This window comes from Microchirus variegatus (genome assembly GCF_963457635.1).
Source record: "Microchirus variegatus genome assembly, chromosome: 2".
NCBI lineage: Eukaryota > Metazoa > Chordata > Actinopteri > Pleuronectiformes > Soleidae > Microchirus > Microchirus variegatus.
In genome coordinates, this window is record NC_139803.1 from 35,541,108 (window position 1) to 35,556,928 (window position 15,821).

Consider the following 15,821-nt stretch of genomic DNA (forward strand, 5'->3'; position numbering starts at 1 on the left):
ATTTGGGGACCATTTGAGCGGTTTGTGAAAGGTGTGGAGCTAGTGGACGAAGAGGAGGATTGAGTTTGGGTCAATGTAAACCTCTTAATGAGGCTAAAGAGAATATATACTGTGAAGATATTTATAAATGAGATTGAATAAGCAACAAATTGTTGCACTATTTTGTAACATATGAGTGTTACTACCTGAGAGGTTTCTTTTGTTTTGTTTAATTTTTTTATTATTATTATTTATTTAATTTTCTTCTGTATTTTGTATTATTTATTTAATTTTTCCTTAAATTGTTTGTCTGAAGTTTTGTTTATACCACATGTCTCAGTGTAGCCTGGAATATTTGTTCACTTTTAGGAGTCTGGAATTGTACACTGTACACATGTGTTTTGAGAAAAATGTCAATAAACATATTGTTCAAAAAAAAAAAAAAAAATATGCACTCAAGTCAGATATAAACTTTGGTATATCCATTTTTTGTTACGTTTAGCTTCTCTTCTACTGCATTTCAAAGGTAATACCGGTCATTTAATACCCACTCTATTTATTCGGTATAATTACAACACATTTTAAAACATGACTAGTGTTTTTCAATGACTTTGTAAGGACTTTACAGTACCAATTTCCTGAAATTCAAGGACATTCAGTGCGCTGTAAGAGCTGCTTCGCCCATGGCGTCTACGTTTATTGATTTGCAGCACGAGCTGCATCTGGACAAGTCGACTGTCCTTGGGATATCCGTCAAAGTCAGTCTTTGTCATTTTTCTGTGGTGAGACAGAGATCTTGGAATCTCTCTTGCTTGACGTTACTCGCTCGTTGTTCTGCACGGAATATCACGTCAACGGTGGAGAGATATGGACAGACAGTGGACAATGTCCACAACACTAGTACACAGCGAGTACGTAAAACTCCATGTTTGTTCTGCGTAGGCCTAGTCTACGCACATCAAGCAATGCAGGGCACGAACCGGAGACAGGGAGACATTTACATAAATATCAACTTTCTTGCATAAAGTGATAGCACTTTCCATGTCGATTTAGGGTAATTTTCCAAAACTTTCAAGGGCCTCTTTGAATGATTTCAAGGAGCAATGGAATCCCTGAATACAAAAATAGTGTGGGTCACCTCTTACTCTTGATGCTTCTCATATAAACAACAAATAAAACATTCACAAAAAAGTCTACAACAGAACTTTTTCAAAGTTGTATCTGGTGACGCTTAGATTTGTTGGAACAGTGAAATAATAATAAGTTATCACTGTCAGATAGGGCTGCAATGATTATTGGGTAAGTTTCTCTGATTGTTTCAGCTTCTAAAATGTGAATATTTCCTGGTTTCTTTGCGCCACATAACAAAGAAATCATTCAAACTGAATCATTGTTGGTTTGGAGACAAAAAAAAGACATTAGAGAACATCATTTTTCAACATTTTCTGATATTTTACCGACCAAGTGTAATCCAATATGAATTAATCAGTTGTGAAAATAATCGCTAGTTGCAGTCCGACTGTCAGATGTCATCTTAGTCCTGAACCAGTGCTTTAAAGTGTGAAAAAATGACGAAATATCCCTTTTTAGCAGCTATTTCAGGTGTGTATCAATTCTCATGTAGATACAGTGTTTCTAAGAATATGTGCACTGTAATTCATTCTTTAACCTCACACCACATTATAGAAGTGTTCCAATTAAACAAGCGACTCAGCTGTTCTATGATATTTCGATGCATTCCGTGACACACGACACACAATAATCCCTCCTTTGTGGGACAGAAATTAATTTTAGATCCACGTAAAATTGTCAGGTTTGAATACAAAAATCGATAAGCGATTAATATGGATGTCAAAAAATCCTCTCAACTTTTCTACTAAATCAGGCATCTGCGTCTGATCCACATCTTACCGTTTTCAACATTAGCGAGTCGGTGCATGAGAGGCAGCCACACGAGACACTGAGGAGGAGGATCGGCCATCAACACGTCCAGAAACGTGTTCAGCATGATCTTCTTCTGAAAGACAAGCACAAGACACGTGTCTCCGGTGTTTAGACGTTATGCAAACGTATTATACGAATAATAACAATAAAAGAGGAGGATCGGGGTTGTTGTTGAACTATCCCACCTGCTGAGGGAAGCACGTGCGCACCGAATGCTCCGTGTAGCCGAACGACGGGCCCTCGAACACGGCTGTGGGCAGTTTCAGAACCTCCCGGAGAAACTGATCAAACTTGGCAAACACCATGACGCCGCCCGAGTCGGAGATCTGTGAGAAAATATCTGAGAGAGACAGCAAATGTCACAGTTTACTCTCCGACAACACACACATTCTGCTCATCCACAGTGTACAAATATAGTATCTATATATATATATATATGTATGTATATCTACATATACACACAGGTAGAGGACAGGTAGAGGACAGGTGAATCGGGCACTAATTTAGGTGAGAAAGTTAAAGCATGTGTGACCTTTGACCCATGTTGACTGATATATCATGTGTTTGCATATTTAATTTTGTCTGCACTCTTTTAAAGGTACTTTTTTTTACTTTAACTTAAATACAAGTACGTTTACTTCAGTAAAATACTGGCACTTTTACTTAGAGTAGAATTATTTCAGTACTCTTTCCACCTCTGCCCATCAGAGGTCACACAGTGAATGAGTTCTGTTCTTGTGTTCCAACAGTGCCCCCGTGTGTTCTATTTGAGCAACTACAGGGAGACTTCAGCTCCACCAGGACTGAAGGAAAACATTTCATGTTGGGCCCAAATAAGAAATGACACGAGGGTCAAGGGTCAGTCCATCGCAGACACCAGCACACTCGTTCACACTATTCACACCTACAGTTTGTTACCTACAGTAATTTTTATTTATTTATTTATTTATGCTTTGTTTAGTCAGGAAGGTCCCTTTGAGATACAAGCGCTCTTCTTCCAGGGAGTCCTGGTCAATTTAGCACCACAGATAGTAAAATAGTTACAGAGACAAGATGATTTCAGATATAATTCTGTAACTTTTGCATGGAATATGTTGCAGAAAGACTGGACAATAACTGAGTTAACGTCATCAAACGCTTTCAAATCCAAACTGAGAGTTCTTGAGTCCAACTCCAAAAAATGCACTTGTTTTTCTCAAATGCTTTTAAATTGAATCTGGATTCTTTTTTTATTTGTTGTCTGCTCTGTTTTATCTGTGTTAAACTGTTGAGTATTTCATATTCAATGCTGCCTAACTCGGCCAGGGCTCCCTTGAAAAAGAAGTTCTTAATCTCAATGGGATTTTCCTGGTTAAATAGAGGTTAAATAAAAAATAAATATAAAACTCACAACATAATATACAAGCTATACAGATAACAGTTAAAACAACAGATAAAATAAAGTGTAGAAGTATACAGGCCCTACCAACAAGATCCTTAATCCGAAACCGTCAAAAAGAATTATAAACCAACATGTTTCGTTCATGACGGTCCATAAAATGCCTTTAAAACGTCATAAAACAGCTAAAACAGTGCCTGTAGTGAAATGATGTGGTAGAACTGGTTCTGCATTTGCTGATATTATATGATCAGAGGCTAGAAATATATAATAGGTTTATCTAACGTTTATCTAACAAGGCCTTGACAGTAAAAATTCTGTTGCAGGAAGCTGGAGAATCAGCGTCTTTGTCACCAGAGAGGAGAGAGTTGGAAAAACGCCTACACATAGTTTAAATTTTTTGGCCTGATTTTGAACATTGAGACAAAGACTCAAACAAATGTCATCCTAAATATGTTTTACTGGTTTTTAAATTGTTACTACACTTTTTTTTAGTGTAAATTGTAAATAACTGCCAGATATTTAAAGTTATTGTGGAAAAATGGGCAAAAGCACTTACTTACAGGACATTTTCTAGCCCTTTTATGTTTAGAATAAGAAAAAAAAGTGGCTTTTGAGGCTTAAGTGTTAAGGGAAACCAACCTACAGATGACATTTGACAAAACGACATAAACATCAAAATCAAAAACATGTTAGATGAAGAGTGGATGAATGTGCACTCACAACGTAGTTTGTCCACAATTTTGCCTCCACACATTGTTGCCAGCATTGCTTTCATTGAGAAAACTGTCAACTTGCCATGGCTTTCACTGCAAGGAAATAAGAAAACAAATGTAAGTGCATTAAAAATTTAAATTAGTGACTTTTGGAAGAGAAAAAACCCAACATAACACTACCTACCTACCTTAAAAACAATTACTTCTTCAGCCCTAAACAGAATAAATCTGGTGTAATTTTGTGAAGAACCTTCATCTAATTTGAGACTAATCATGAAATGTAAGCGTTTAATCGGCTAAATCAAAGGATAATTTGCACCATAGTAAACAGCAAACAGTCCTAAAGCATTATTAAGAGAATGGGATGGCAGCCTGGATTTGGTTCTCAAAGATTAAATCGTTAAATCAGATTAAATCAAAGATTGAAAAACAGGTTTTATGAGCTTCAAAGGTTATTAAAAAGGAAACTGAAATCACTAAAAAATCAATCTATGAGAAACGCTGAACTTCCTCACGCACCAAACATTTCTGAAAGACAAAAACGTTGTATTTTACATCCAGAATATGCACTTTTACCTTCAGGGAGAGAGTATCGCTTTTTCCCATCTTCCATTACATTTCTTAATAAACAACCTGTCCTATGACTGATTCTTCCAAGGTTTTTTATATCTTTAATATAAGTTCTTTATTATTTATTTATGATCTCTGGTTTTATGATTTAGAAATTCAGAATGTTTTTCTTTTTTTAAGATTAAATACTATTGCACTGAGTGTTTTTTTCCACCACTATGTTTAAACTTACAGTATACAGAGGCTATAAGAATGTGCAATATAGAGTGTCTTATCTCCTACAATCTGATAAAATAATAATAATTATAATCTACTATAATGAATACTAGCTGAGCAAAATGTCCTCAAAATGTTTCAAATCAGATTGAATTTGTGAAATTTGGAAGTACGTCACAGTTCAAAGTTCGCTGGGCTCGTTTTTATGAACAAAAATAAAATTTAAAAAACAGTCTAATTTTGTGACCTCTGCACAATTATTACTACTTACTTATTGCTACTAATTATTGCTCCTTCTGTGCCGATCTGCACAGATCTGTGCCGATCTGCACAGATCTGTGCCGCATAAGGACTAAGGGTTAAAATCATTATAACCTGCTGAGAGAGAGAGAGAGAGAGAGAGAGAGAGACAGCTCTGGCTTCCGAGCAGCAGAGTAAGTACATGAAAGCTCTTCTGTCTAATTCAGTTTGGACCTCAGGGACAGACAGCGAAACCACTTCCTGTGATCGGTACACAGTCATTTCCACTGAGTTTCCTCACAGATATGGCTGCATGAATAATCAGAGTGGCCTGCCTGACTGATAAACGTAAACCAATTGAACAGGCTCATGAATGGACAGTGGGGGTGGGGGGCGAGCGGCCAATCAATTTTTAAGCACACACGAGGCAGAATAACGAAGGGGGAGCTTTACGGTTAATGATAAACCTCCGTGCTTCAGGACCTAAAGTGTTCTGAGACATTAAGAGGAGGAGGAGACATACAGTAAAACATCACTGGGACACTTCAGCTCATGGCACCTCTTTTAACACAGTGCACTGTTGGTGTGATGGAGTGCACTGGTTGTCGTTTGACGTGCATGTTAATATTTATTTCAGTCATTTTTCCACACAGTTTGTGTTTTGCAGGGGCTGGGACTATTAGTCCCTGAAGACAAATAAATCAGAGGCGATTGTCATCAATTTTGTTTTAACCCTTTCGAGAAAACATCCTGTGTGTGTGTCGTACTGTAAAGGCACATTTGTGCAATGAAATCAGATAAATGACACTTTAAAATTCACTATAATCACCCTCAATTTGATTTACAGCAACCTTCAAGATGGTTTGCTGCTCAATAGATATATTGCTGCTCTTTAAAGGCCCAGTAGGCGAGAGTAGCCATGATACATTATCCCACTGTACATACAATAGCAGCGTGATAGCTTCCTATATGACCCTGACGCTCTCTACATGACTCAATATACACTTTAATCAAAGTGATTTGAGGAAATATGCATTAATAACATCCATATTGAATTTTTTGCATTGTTTGTTTCCTAAGTCCTTGGTTAAGGACTGAAAAATTAACGTTAGTGAAACGGCAGTTAATTCTTCCAAAGGTCCAGTGTGTCAGAATTTTGATGACATCTAACGTTGAGAGACTGCAGATAACAGAGGTGATTCAACACGGAACGCAAGTGGCTAGTTTGTCCATTTGAATGGCCGTAGACAAGATAGCATCCTCCATTAAGTCTTGCTCATATAAAGGGCTTATTCTAAGGCTACATTCATGCAAGCATACTTGTGTAGAGTAAATTAAATTTCAGCCCAAACTCTGTCCCAATTGTTTCACACTGGACCTTTAAATTGTATTGTATGGTGCTTTTCCAGTGTACAGGTCAAGAACGGCTCAGCGCAGCTTCCATTAGGGACAGTACCTGACACCTGGTGCTGTTTTTATATAAAGTGTATTAAAAAGTGTATTCCATACAACTCTAGCCCCCAACATGAGTAAATCTGCTGATTCTGACCTGTCGTACGTGGCCACCATGAAGTTGAGCAGCAGCCCGATGGACTGCTCCACGTTGATCTGGTGTGTGGTGGGCAGCCGCTTGTTGAGCTGGTAGTAGATGGAAGACAGGATCGTCTCCAGCCGCGACACGTTGATCTCGGCGTTGTGGTCCAGCGTGTTGAGCCCGTTGTCGCGAAAGGCTTCGATCATATTCCACACGTCCACCAGATGAACTGTGAGCGACGGGGTAAACAGACCGAGTGTGATCAATCAATCAATCAATCAATCAATCAATCAATCCAGTCTGCGTTCATTTGGTTACACAGTGTCGTAATAGATAAAAGGAAACGGAGGAAGGAGAAAATGTGTCTCACGGTTGCATCTCTTCTGCACAAAGCGGAGTTTGCAGGCAGTTCTGTACGTCGACAGTCTGATAACGTCAAAGTTCTGAGCTCCTAAAAAAAAAGGACAAATAAAGCACAAACTGTACTTTTGCTAAATAAATGCAGAGTTTTTTCCACAACAATGGAATTAAATATTCTTTGTTAATGTGAACATGGATTATCGCTCTCTCTCTAAGAGACTAAGATTTTTACTTTAATCAATCATCAGATGTTTGGTCAGTCTTGTATAAAGTAGGGATACTTGAATAAAAGTACAATTATCTCACCACGAAAATTACTTTAGTAGAAGTTAAAGTCACATTTTATAATATTACTTAAGTAAAAGTCTTAAATTATATGACATTTACTGTACTTGTATTGTACGTTTTTACTAGAAAACCTCTATATACTGCACATACAGACATTTACCAACTCTTCTTCTTCTGATTTTATTTGGTAGTAGTGAGTAACAAAGACAGATAGAGGAAATTTTTGTGGAGTAAAAGTAAAGTTGCTAGAAATATAAATAACAAAGCGAAGTATAGATACGTGGATTTTGTACTTAAGTACAGTAAAGAAGTATTTGTACTTTGTTACATTACAACACTGATTATTGACAGTTTCATTTCCGAGGTAAAAACTGTGTAATTATATACAGTGTCAACAAAAAAATAATGTACAAACTAACTATTAAATACATATTGAGGTGTTGTCTCATTTGAGTGCTGGATTGAGTCAAAATGAATTCTAATAAGAGTGGAATTATGATGGTTCAAACCAAGGATCAGAGGTTTATGACAGACTGGGTGATAAATGAGGAAAATTAAATATTTGGCTTATTATGATGATGACTCGCTTTGTTTTAACAAGGACACAAACAATCTTGTATCTCTTTTTACCATTTTTTTCTTTCAACACTGATCTGGAAATAATAAGTCTAACAATGTAGACACAGTCTACAGCACAGTCACGTCTCAGTGAGGACACATTTAAAACACCGTCTCTTCTGCGTTTGCGCGGGACCAAGTCTAAAGTGATCTTTCCTGTGCAGGCGACCTCGAGACAGTCAGAGAATTACACACAGTGGAGGAAAAAAAAGAAGAAGAGAGATTTGCACTCACTCATCTCCATGAAGAGCTGTCTCTTCTCCACCATGGCCTTGCCTCGTTTACTGCCTTCCTCGATCATTCTGGAGCACATCACACGTCGCACACAGCACACATTGAGAGGAGGCAACACACAAGAGCACAGGTTTGTTTGTTTTTATCGTCCAAACATCACTCAGATTACATGCAAATTAGCACAAAAATATTCAAATAAATATGTAAACCTAACATTATGGTCTTCATGTGTGTTATTTCTGAAATTCCCAGATTAGGATCCAGTGTGTTGTTTTGTTTTTTTTATCACCTTGAACATAAAGGACTATATTAGTCATTAGTCAAATCTGGCTTTGTTTGGCAAGCTAACACAAGATTAAGAAGAACATTAAGAGGTTTTAATAACAATTCTACCTTTTTTATTAGACTACTTGTCATTAAAATGAGAAAACAAATATATTTTAAAAATCTTTCAAAAACGTGTTTAAAACAAAATGTTTTGTTATCTATCTATCTATCTATCTATCTATCTATCTATCTATCTATCTATCTATCTATCTATCTATCTATCTATCTATCTATCTATCTATCTATCTATCTATCTATCTATCTATCTATCTATCACTAGCTAACTTTCTATCCCTCTAGCTTGCTAGCTAACTTTCTATCTATCTATCTATCTATCTATCTATCTATCTATCTATCTATCTATCTATCTATCTATCTATCTATCTATCTATCTATCTATCTATCTATCTATCCATCTATCTATCCATCTATCTATCCATCTATCTATCTATCTATCTATCTATCTATCTATCTATCTATCTATCTATCTATCTATCTATCTATCTATCTATCTATCTATCTATCTATCTATCTCTAGCTAACTTTCTATCTATCTATCTATCTATCTATCTATCTATCTATCTATCTATCTATCTATCTATCTATCTATCTATCTATCTATCTATCGATCTATCTATCTATCTATCTATCTATCTCTAGCTAACTTTCTATCTATCTATCTATCTATCTATCTATCTATCTATCTATCTATCTATCTATCTATCTATCTATCTATCTATCTATCTATCTATCTATCTATCTATCTATCTATCTATCTATCTATCTATCACTAGCTAACTTTCTATCCCTCTAGCAAGCTAGCGAACTTTCTATCTATCCATCCAGCTAACTAGCTAGCTAACTTTCTATCCATCTATCTATCTATCTATCTATCTATCTATCTATCTATCTATCTATCTATCTATCTATCTATCTATCTATCTATCTATCTATCTATCTATCTATCTATCTATCTATCTATCTATCTATCTATCTATCGCTCGGTACCTATACCTAGCATCGAGCTACCGAACTACCTACCTTAAAAAACAATTACTTCTTCAGCCCTAAATAGAATACATTTGGTGTAGTTTTGTGAAGAACCTTCATCTAATTTGAGAATAATCATTAAATTTAACCGTTTAATAGCTTAAATCAGAGTCCTTCAGTCCTGGTCCTGGGGACCCACTGACCTGCATGTTTTAAGAAGTTTCCTAGCTCCAACACACCTGATTCAAATTATCGGGCTTCTGCAGAGCTTGTTGATGAGCTGAACATTTGAATTAATGGGTTAAATCAAAGGATAATTTGCACCACAGTAAACAGTAAACAGTACTTAAGTATTGTAAGATATAGCAACTGTGGCCCTTGAGGCACATGTGGCTCTTCAGCGCCTCGGCAGTGGCTCCCTGTAGCGTTTTTATTTTATTTTAATCCACATAATTATGGTTTTCTGGAACATAAACTCCCACAAAAAGTATTTTATTTACTGCAAACTGGGTTACATTTTATTTTATTAACTCTCAAATAGATCTACATACTTCAGTGTTTTATTTTAAAGTAGGCCGACAACTGCCAGTGTTTTTTTCATCACAATGTAGGAATTTGGTGTTTTTCCCTTTTTTGACAGCTAAAATCTATCTATCGACAATGATAAACAAACAAGCATGTATTTCTTTTTAGCGTGTAAGTAATAACATTGGAGGTGTGCTTTAATTCAACTTTCAAACAAAAGTAAAAAGTACTTACCTGCCGCTGAATGTCAAACGTCAAAAAGCCTTAAACGTCGACCCTGAGAATAAAAAAGATGAAGAGTTATTAGTGAGCATCAACATCTTGAAGGACTTCATTATTAAGTCACAGGTTGAGTGTTTTCTCTCTGCTGCAGTGGTGGAGGAGAGATGTTGGTGAGCTGTAGCTGTAGCTGGTGATGAACGCTCCAGTGCTCGTGCACTGTGCAAATGATAATTCTCCATGACACCAACACCCCCCCACCCCCCCAACCCACTCTCAGCAGTGACTGCATCCTGTGGGCTAATGACACCGACTGAGCTGCAAAAGGGGAACAACTTAATGATAATGGACACAGAAGAGCACATTACGACCCTGGCCAGTGACGGATGAGTGTGAGCCTCGGACTCACAGGAGGGACGACGGCGTTTCCAAAATAAAATATGCCTAGGTCACGTTTAGATTCTCCTCTACCTCCAGAAGGTCAGAAGACATGAAGGGATTTTGTGTCATGTTTTGACAATGCAGATGGGCATTCCACCGCACACAAACTATATCAATTTACATGTATGAAAAGAAGTGGGAGCTCCTAATTTGAGTTCTGGGCTTCTTCTTGAGCATAACATTTAACCACTAAAACTAACTTTTCTGTTCAGGAATGCAAGTAAATAACTATAATAACTATACTTTAGTATTGAAAATAGCATTTTGGTTAAAGAGCTTCTACATGCTGGTGTATTAACCATTACAGAAACATCAAAATTAGGGCAGCTGAGGCATAAACCTGACATTGGGTGGATGCATATAAAAGCATTTTATTTTCATTTTCTATGAATTTATTCTATTTTATTTCTTATCAAGACTTTGTTTTCCTACTTTTACTCGATTGGTGTTGTTTTGCGGGTGTTTCCCTTAATTCCAGGTTGGAATCACTTGTGTGTTTTCAAACACTTTCTGATTTTATCAGCGTCTTAAATGTGAATATTTTTCACATTTAAGTAAAGACTGAACCATTTTTGATTTGGGGGACCAAACAAAAACATTAATTGAGAGCGTCATCATTTCCATTACATTTTCTGACATTTTACCGACCAAACAGGCACTTAATAATGGTGAGTTGCAGCTCTAGTTGGGAAAAATTCAGTAATTCAGTCAAATAGTGATACATGACTCTAATGCCACTTTTCCACTACATGGTCCCGGCACGACTCGACTCGACCCATTTTCTTTTGCTTTTCCATTCACGATAGTACCCGGCACTTTTTTTAGTACCTGCTCTGATGTGGTTCCAAGCGAGCTGAGCCGAATACTATGCGTGACGTCGTCAGCCTGACGGCCACTGATTGGTCAAAGTGTCCGACACAAGAATCAAACCAAAACGATGCCAAAAAATGCTCAAAATGTGCGTTAATCTCCAACATTTAGTATGGAAATGTCTAAAATCTTAAGTTTCATGCAGTGATGACTCCGCCCCCAATGAGGAGGTACTTTATTGTAACGGGAAACCAACCAAACCGCGTAGAATCGAGCCGAGCTGGCACCATAGTGGAAACATGGTAATAGTATTAGCTCTCTAGGAACCTCGCCAGAGCAGGTACCATGGTACTATCGCTAATGGAAAAGCAAAATAACCGTGCCGTGTCGTGCTAGGTGAGGCGAGTCGCGCTGGTGGAAAAGCGCCATAACACAGCTAAATAACCACTTTTTCAACCGATTTCACAACCTTGAGCATCTACCGAAATCAGTCCAACGAAGCCGCTGACGACACAAACAAAAACCTTTAAAAACACAACACTCCAACTGCAAGACAAATAATAAACAAGCCAAATGTACACAGACTGTGTACATCTATGTGTATCCAATCTGGTCTGATCCAATCTTTTTGTGTGTGACCAGTATCCTCCATTTCAGGATTAAATGTTTTCAAATAATGACATAACACACATCGCACTGGGTCCTGAAATTGGCAGTGAAATAATAAAAACATTAATCTGTAGGTGGAAGAATATGTCAGAGAAGCACTAATGGAGCGATACACGAGAAAACATTTGCTCAGTGGGAGAAGCAACAGACACATGTCAGCAAAAAAAAAAAAAAGAAGAGAAGAAATAACACAACGGCTCATTGTAAATATTCAGCCTGTGAAGTAACTGCAGAAATTCATGAGTAGGCAACTCGGCACTTGGTTTGGCAGAGGCGCTGTGAGCTGTGAGGGCCTGGCAGTGAAATGACACATGCATATTAATCATTTTATCAAATATAATAAGATGTGACCATGAATAATAATTTAAAAAAAAAAGTGAATTATTCATAGACACAAAAGCACACATGCAGATGCTCAGCACACGAATCCATGTTTTATTTTTACTTACATGTAAATAAATGATCTAATTAAACATAATAATCATCATAATAAACGGCCCGTAAAGGTGCATTTCCTCCTTTTTCCCCCTCTATAACCGCACCTTCAGCATTCGAGGTAATGACAACATCCTTTGAGTCAACATAAGGACTGGGCTGCTGCAGTATCTGCCTTCCGCTGACATCATTCACTTCTCCCGTTTGTTCAAGTCTGGATTCTCACACTGAGCAAATGCTGCAACACTTCAAAAAAAAAAAAAAAAAATAGCAGCCATGTTGATGATTTAACTGCCTTTTTTTTTTTATTACCTCATGCCTGCAGAGGGAATAAAGCTGTCTCCACATAAACATGATTTTTTTTTTTTTTTTGTCCCCCTTCAAACCTTATTGTGCTCATTCCACACTGGCGTCGAACAAGAGGTAATCGTTATGATAGAGAAATTAATTGGCCTTTTACCGGAGGAAAATCACTCAGGTTTGCGTTTACAGCATCATCATCATCATCATCAGAGGACCAGCAGCATCAGCATCAGATGAGGAGAAGAAGTGCTCCAGAGTGGAATCACGCAGGATGTGTTGCTTTTTTTTTTTTTTTTTTACTCTGTGATTCACAGCCGCACTCTCACCTTTTTGATGAATCCACGCGCGTGTCCGCCGCCGCCGACGACGACGACGTTACAGCTGTCCGAGCGATGAGAAACGGCTCACACCATCCGTCATCTTCATCATCACCATCGCCACCATCATCACCATTCAGCGTCCGCTCGCGTCTCATTCGGCATCATCAGTCTCGGGAACTCGATGCGGTTGTGTCCGCACATAGAGACGCTGAGCTCGGCATCACCAGCAGCAACAGCAGCAGTAACAGTAACAACAGCGGGGACCCAGCGGCGGAGGAGCAGCAGCAGCAGCGACAGCAGCAGCAGCCGGATCACAGATGCCATGCGCGGCCTCCTACTACACTTTATTACGCATGTGCGCACGCACGCTGATTTAAAGGCGCGCGCGTCTACTACAGCTGCTGTTACCCTGAGTTATAGATAGATCTACTCGCCATAGTAGAGTGAGGACAGAGGGCGCATTCTTCAAAAGATAGGGCCCTACTAACACCGTCCTGTCAAGTCTGCATGTTCATTCTTCTAAGACTACATGTATGAGGACAGCGTGTCAAATGTTGCCAAGTGCTGCCATGGAAATGCCACCAAAAGTCATGTTCTACAAAGGTTGCATGAAGCTTGTGATAAAAGTTACATTGGGGGAACGTTCTGGGAACCAATACAGAACGTCCTGCAAAGGTTGTATGAAGGTTATGACAAAGTATTTTAGGGGAACGTTAAAAGAGAACGTTCTATAACGGTTGTGACAAAGTAACGGTAGGGGAACGTTAAAAGAGAGCCTTCTATAAAGGTTGCATGAAGGTTGTGACAAAGTAACGGAAGGGGAATGTTAAAAGAGAACCTTCTATAAAGGTTGCATAAAGGTGACAAAGTAACCTTAGGGGAACTTTAACAGAGAATGTTCTATAAAGGTTGTGACAAAGTAACGGAAGGGGAATGTTAAAAGAGAACCTTCTATAAAGGTTGCATAAAGGTGACAAAGTAACCTTAGGGGAACTTTAAAAGAGAACGTTCTATAAAGGTTGTGACAAAGTAACTTTAGGTGAACATTAAAAGAAAACATTCTATAAAGGTTGTGACAAAGTTACGTTAGATGAACATTAAAAGAGGACGTTCAATAAAGGTTGCATGAAGGTTGTGACAAAGTAACGGAAGGGGAATGTTAAAAGAGAACCTTCTATAAAGGTTGCATAAAGGTGACAAAGTAACCTTAGGGGAACTTTAACAGAGAATGTTCTATAAAGGTTGTGACAAGGTAACAGAAGGGGAATGTTAAAAGAGAACCTTCTATAAAGGTTGCATAAAGGTGACAAAGTTACCTTAGGGGAACTTTAACAGAGAATGTTCTATAAAGGTTGTGACGAAGTAACGGAAGGGGAACGTTAAAAGAGAACCTTCTATAAAGGTTGCATAAAGGTGACAAAGTAACCTTAGGGGAACTTTAAAAGAGAACGTTCTATAACGGTTGTGACAAAGTAACTTAAGGGGAATGTTAAAAGAGAATGTTCTATAAAGGTTGCATAAAGGTGACAAAGTAACGATAGGGGAATGTTAAAAGAGAACCTTCTATAAAGGTTGCATAAAGGTGACAAAGTAACCTTAGGGGAACTTTAAAAGAGAACGTTCTATAAAGGTAGCATGTAGGTGGTGAAAAAGTATCGTTAGGGGAACATTCTGGGGAACAAAAGAAAAGGTTCTATAAAGGTTATATGACAAAAGTGGTTATGGGAACGTTCTGGAAACCAACATAGAACGTTCTATTAAGGTTGTATGAAGGTTGTGTCAATTTTAGTCGGACGAACGTGTTCACCTGACATTAAGAAAACTTATAATAATTGTCTTCATCTGACTAAAATCAGACTTTTAATGTGTATGTTAACACGCTGACTGTAATCATTGTGAATTTATGAGTAAATAGTGAATTCAGCAGGAGCATTTAAGCTAACATGTTGGGCAGAGGATTACCTGAAAACACATGCGAAGAGCGAGTTGTTGTTTTCCTATAAAAAACAAAACAAAACATGTCACAGTCACATCAGTACATGTCATAACATTTATAACTTGTGTTATCAATATCGATGAGTGCAGAGTTAAAAAATAGTGATGCACAATATCAATTTCACACCAATATCGTTGCTGTGAAGCCGATTTGTCAGCAGAGGGCAGTGTTCATCATTTACTCACAAGCATCGACTTTGTAAACTTTGTAAAAAGTACATTTGTAAGGCAGATTTTCTCAGGCTTCAGTTAACAGTTAAAGTTTAGGTTAAGTTCAGTTCCAGTTTAAACTAACTCTATCTCACATTAAAGCAGTAGTTTAAAACAACCCTAACCCCAATGGTCACTGATCTATTACAAATTGCTAGGGCTCGTTTTACGATTAAACCGTCAGTTTATTAAAACATGTTCTCTGATTTTTCAGCATCTGAAATGTGAATATTTTCTGGTTTCTTTGCTCCACATAAACAACAAAAACAATGAAAACTGAATCATTTTGGTCCGTGGACGAAACAAGACATTTGAGAACATCATAATTTCCAGGTCTGAAAAGCACCAATCAACGTTTGCTGAAGATCACGACTGTTTTCACTGAGTGTTGCGCACCAGTAAAAGACAGGAGACGCACAGCATAGTTCTTTCTCTTCATTATTTATTCATTCATAATAGTCTATAACTCTTGATAAAATACACTTTGTTTATGAGTGCTG

At 37.7% G+C, this 15,821-nt stretch overlaps 1 protein-coding gene across 1 annotated transcript in view; it reads right to left on the reverse strand.

Moving 5' to 3' along the window:
- Positions 1-13,169, reverse strand: part of dtnbb (dystrobrevin, beta b) — a 37,804-nt gene extending 24,635 nt beyond the window's left edge. The window contains exons 1-8 of the mRNA XM_083908221.1: positions 13,123-13,169; positions 10,154-10,196; positions 8,078-8,145; positions 6,948-7,028; positions 6,593-6,806; positions 4,025-4,110; positions 2,109-2,263; positions 1,891-1,996 (exon numbers count right to left, since the gene is read on the reverse strand). Of these exons, the coding sequence (XP_083764347.1) occupies positions 1,891-1,996; positions 2,109-2,263; positions 4,025-4,110; positions 6,593-6,806; positions 6,948-7,028; positions 8,078-8,144 (709 nt within the window). The 5' untranslated portion in view covers position 8,145; positions 10,154-10,196; positions 13,123-13,169. The remainder of the gene's footprint in view (positions 1-1,890; positions 1,997-2,108; positions 2,264-4,024; positions 4,111-6,592; positions 6,807-6,947; positions 7,029-8,077; positions 8,146-10,153; positions 10,197-13,122) is intronic.
- Positions 13,170-15,821: the final 2,652 nt, after the last annotated feature.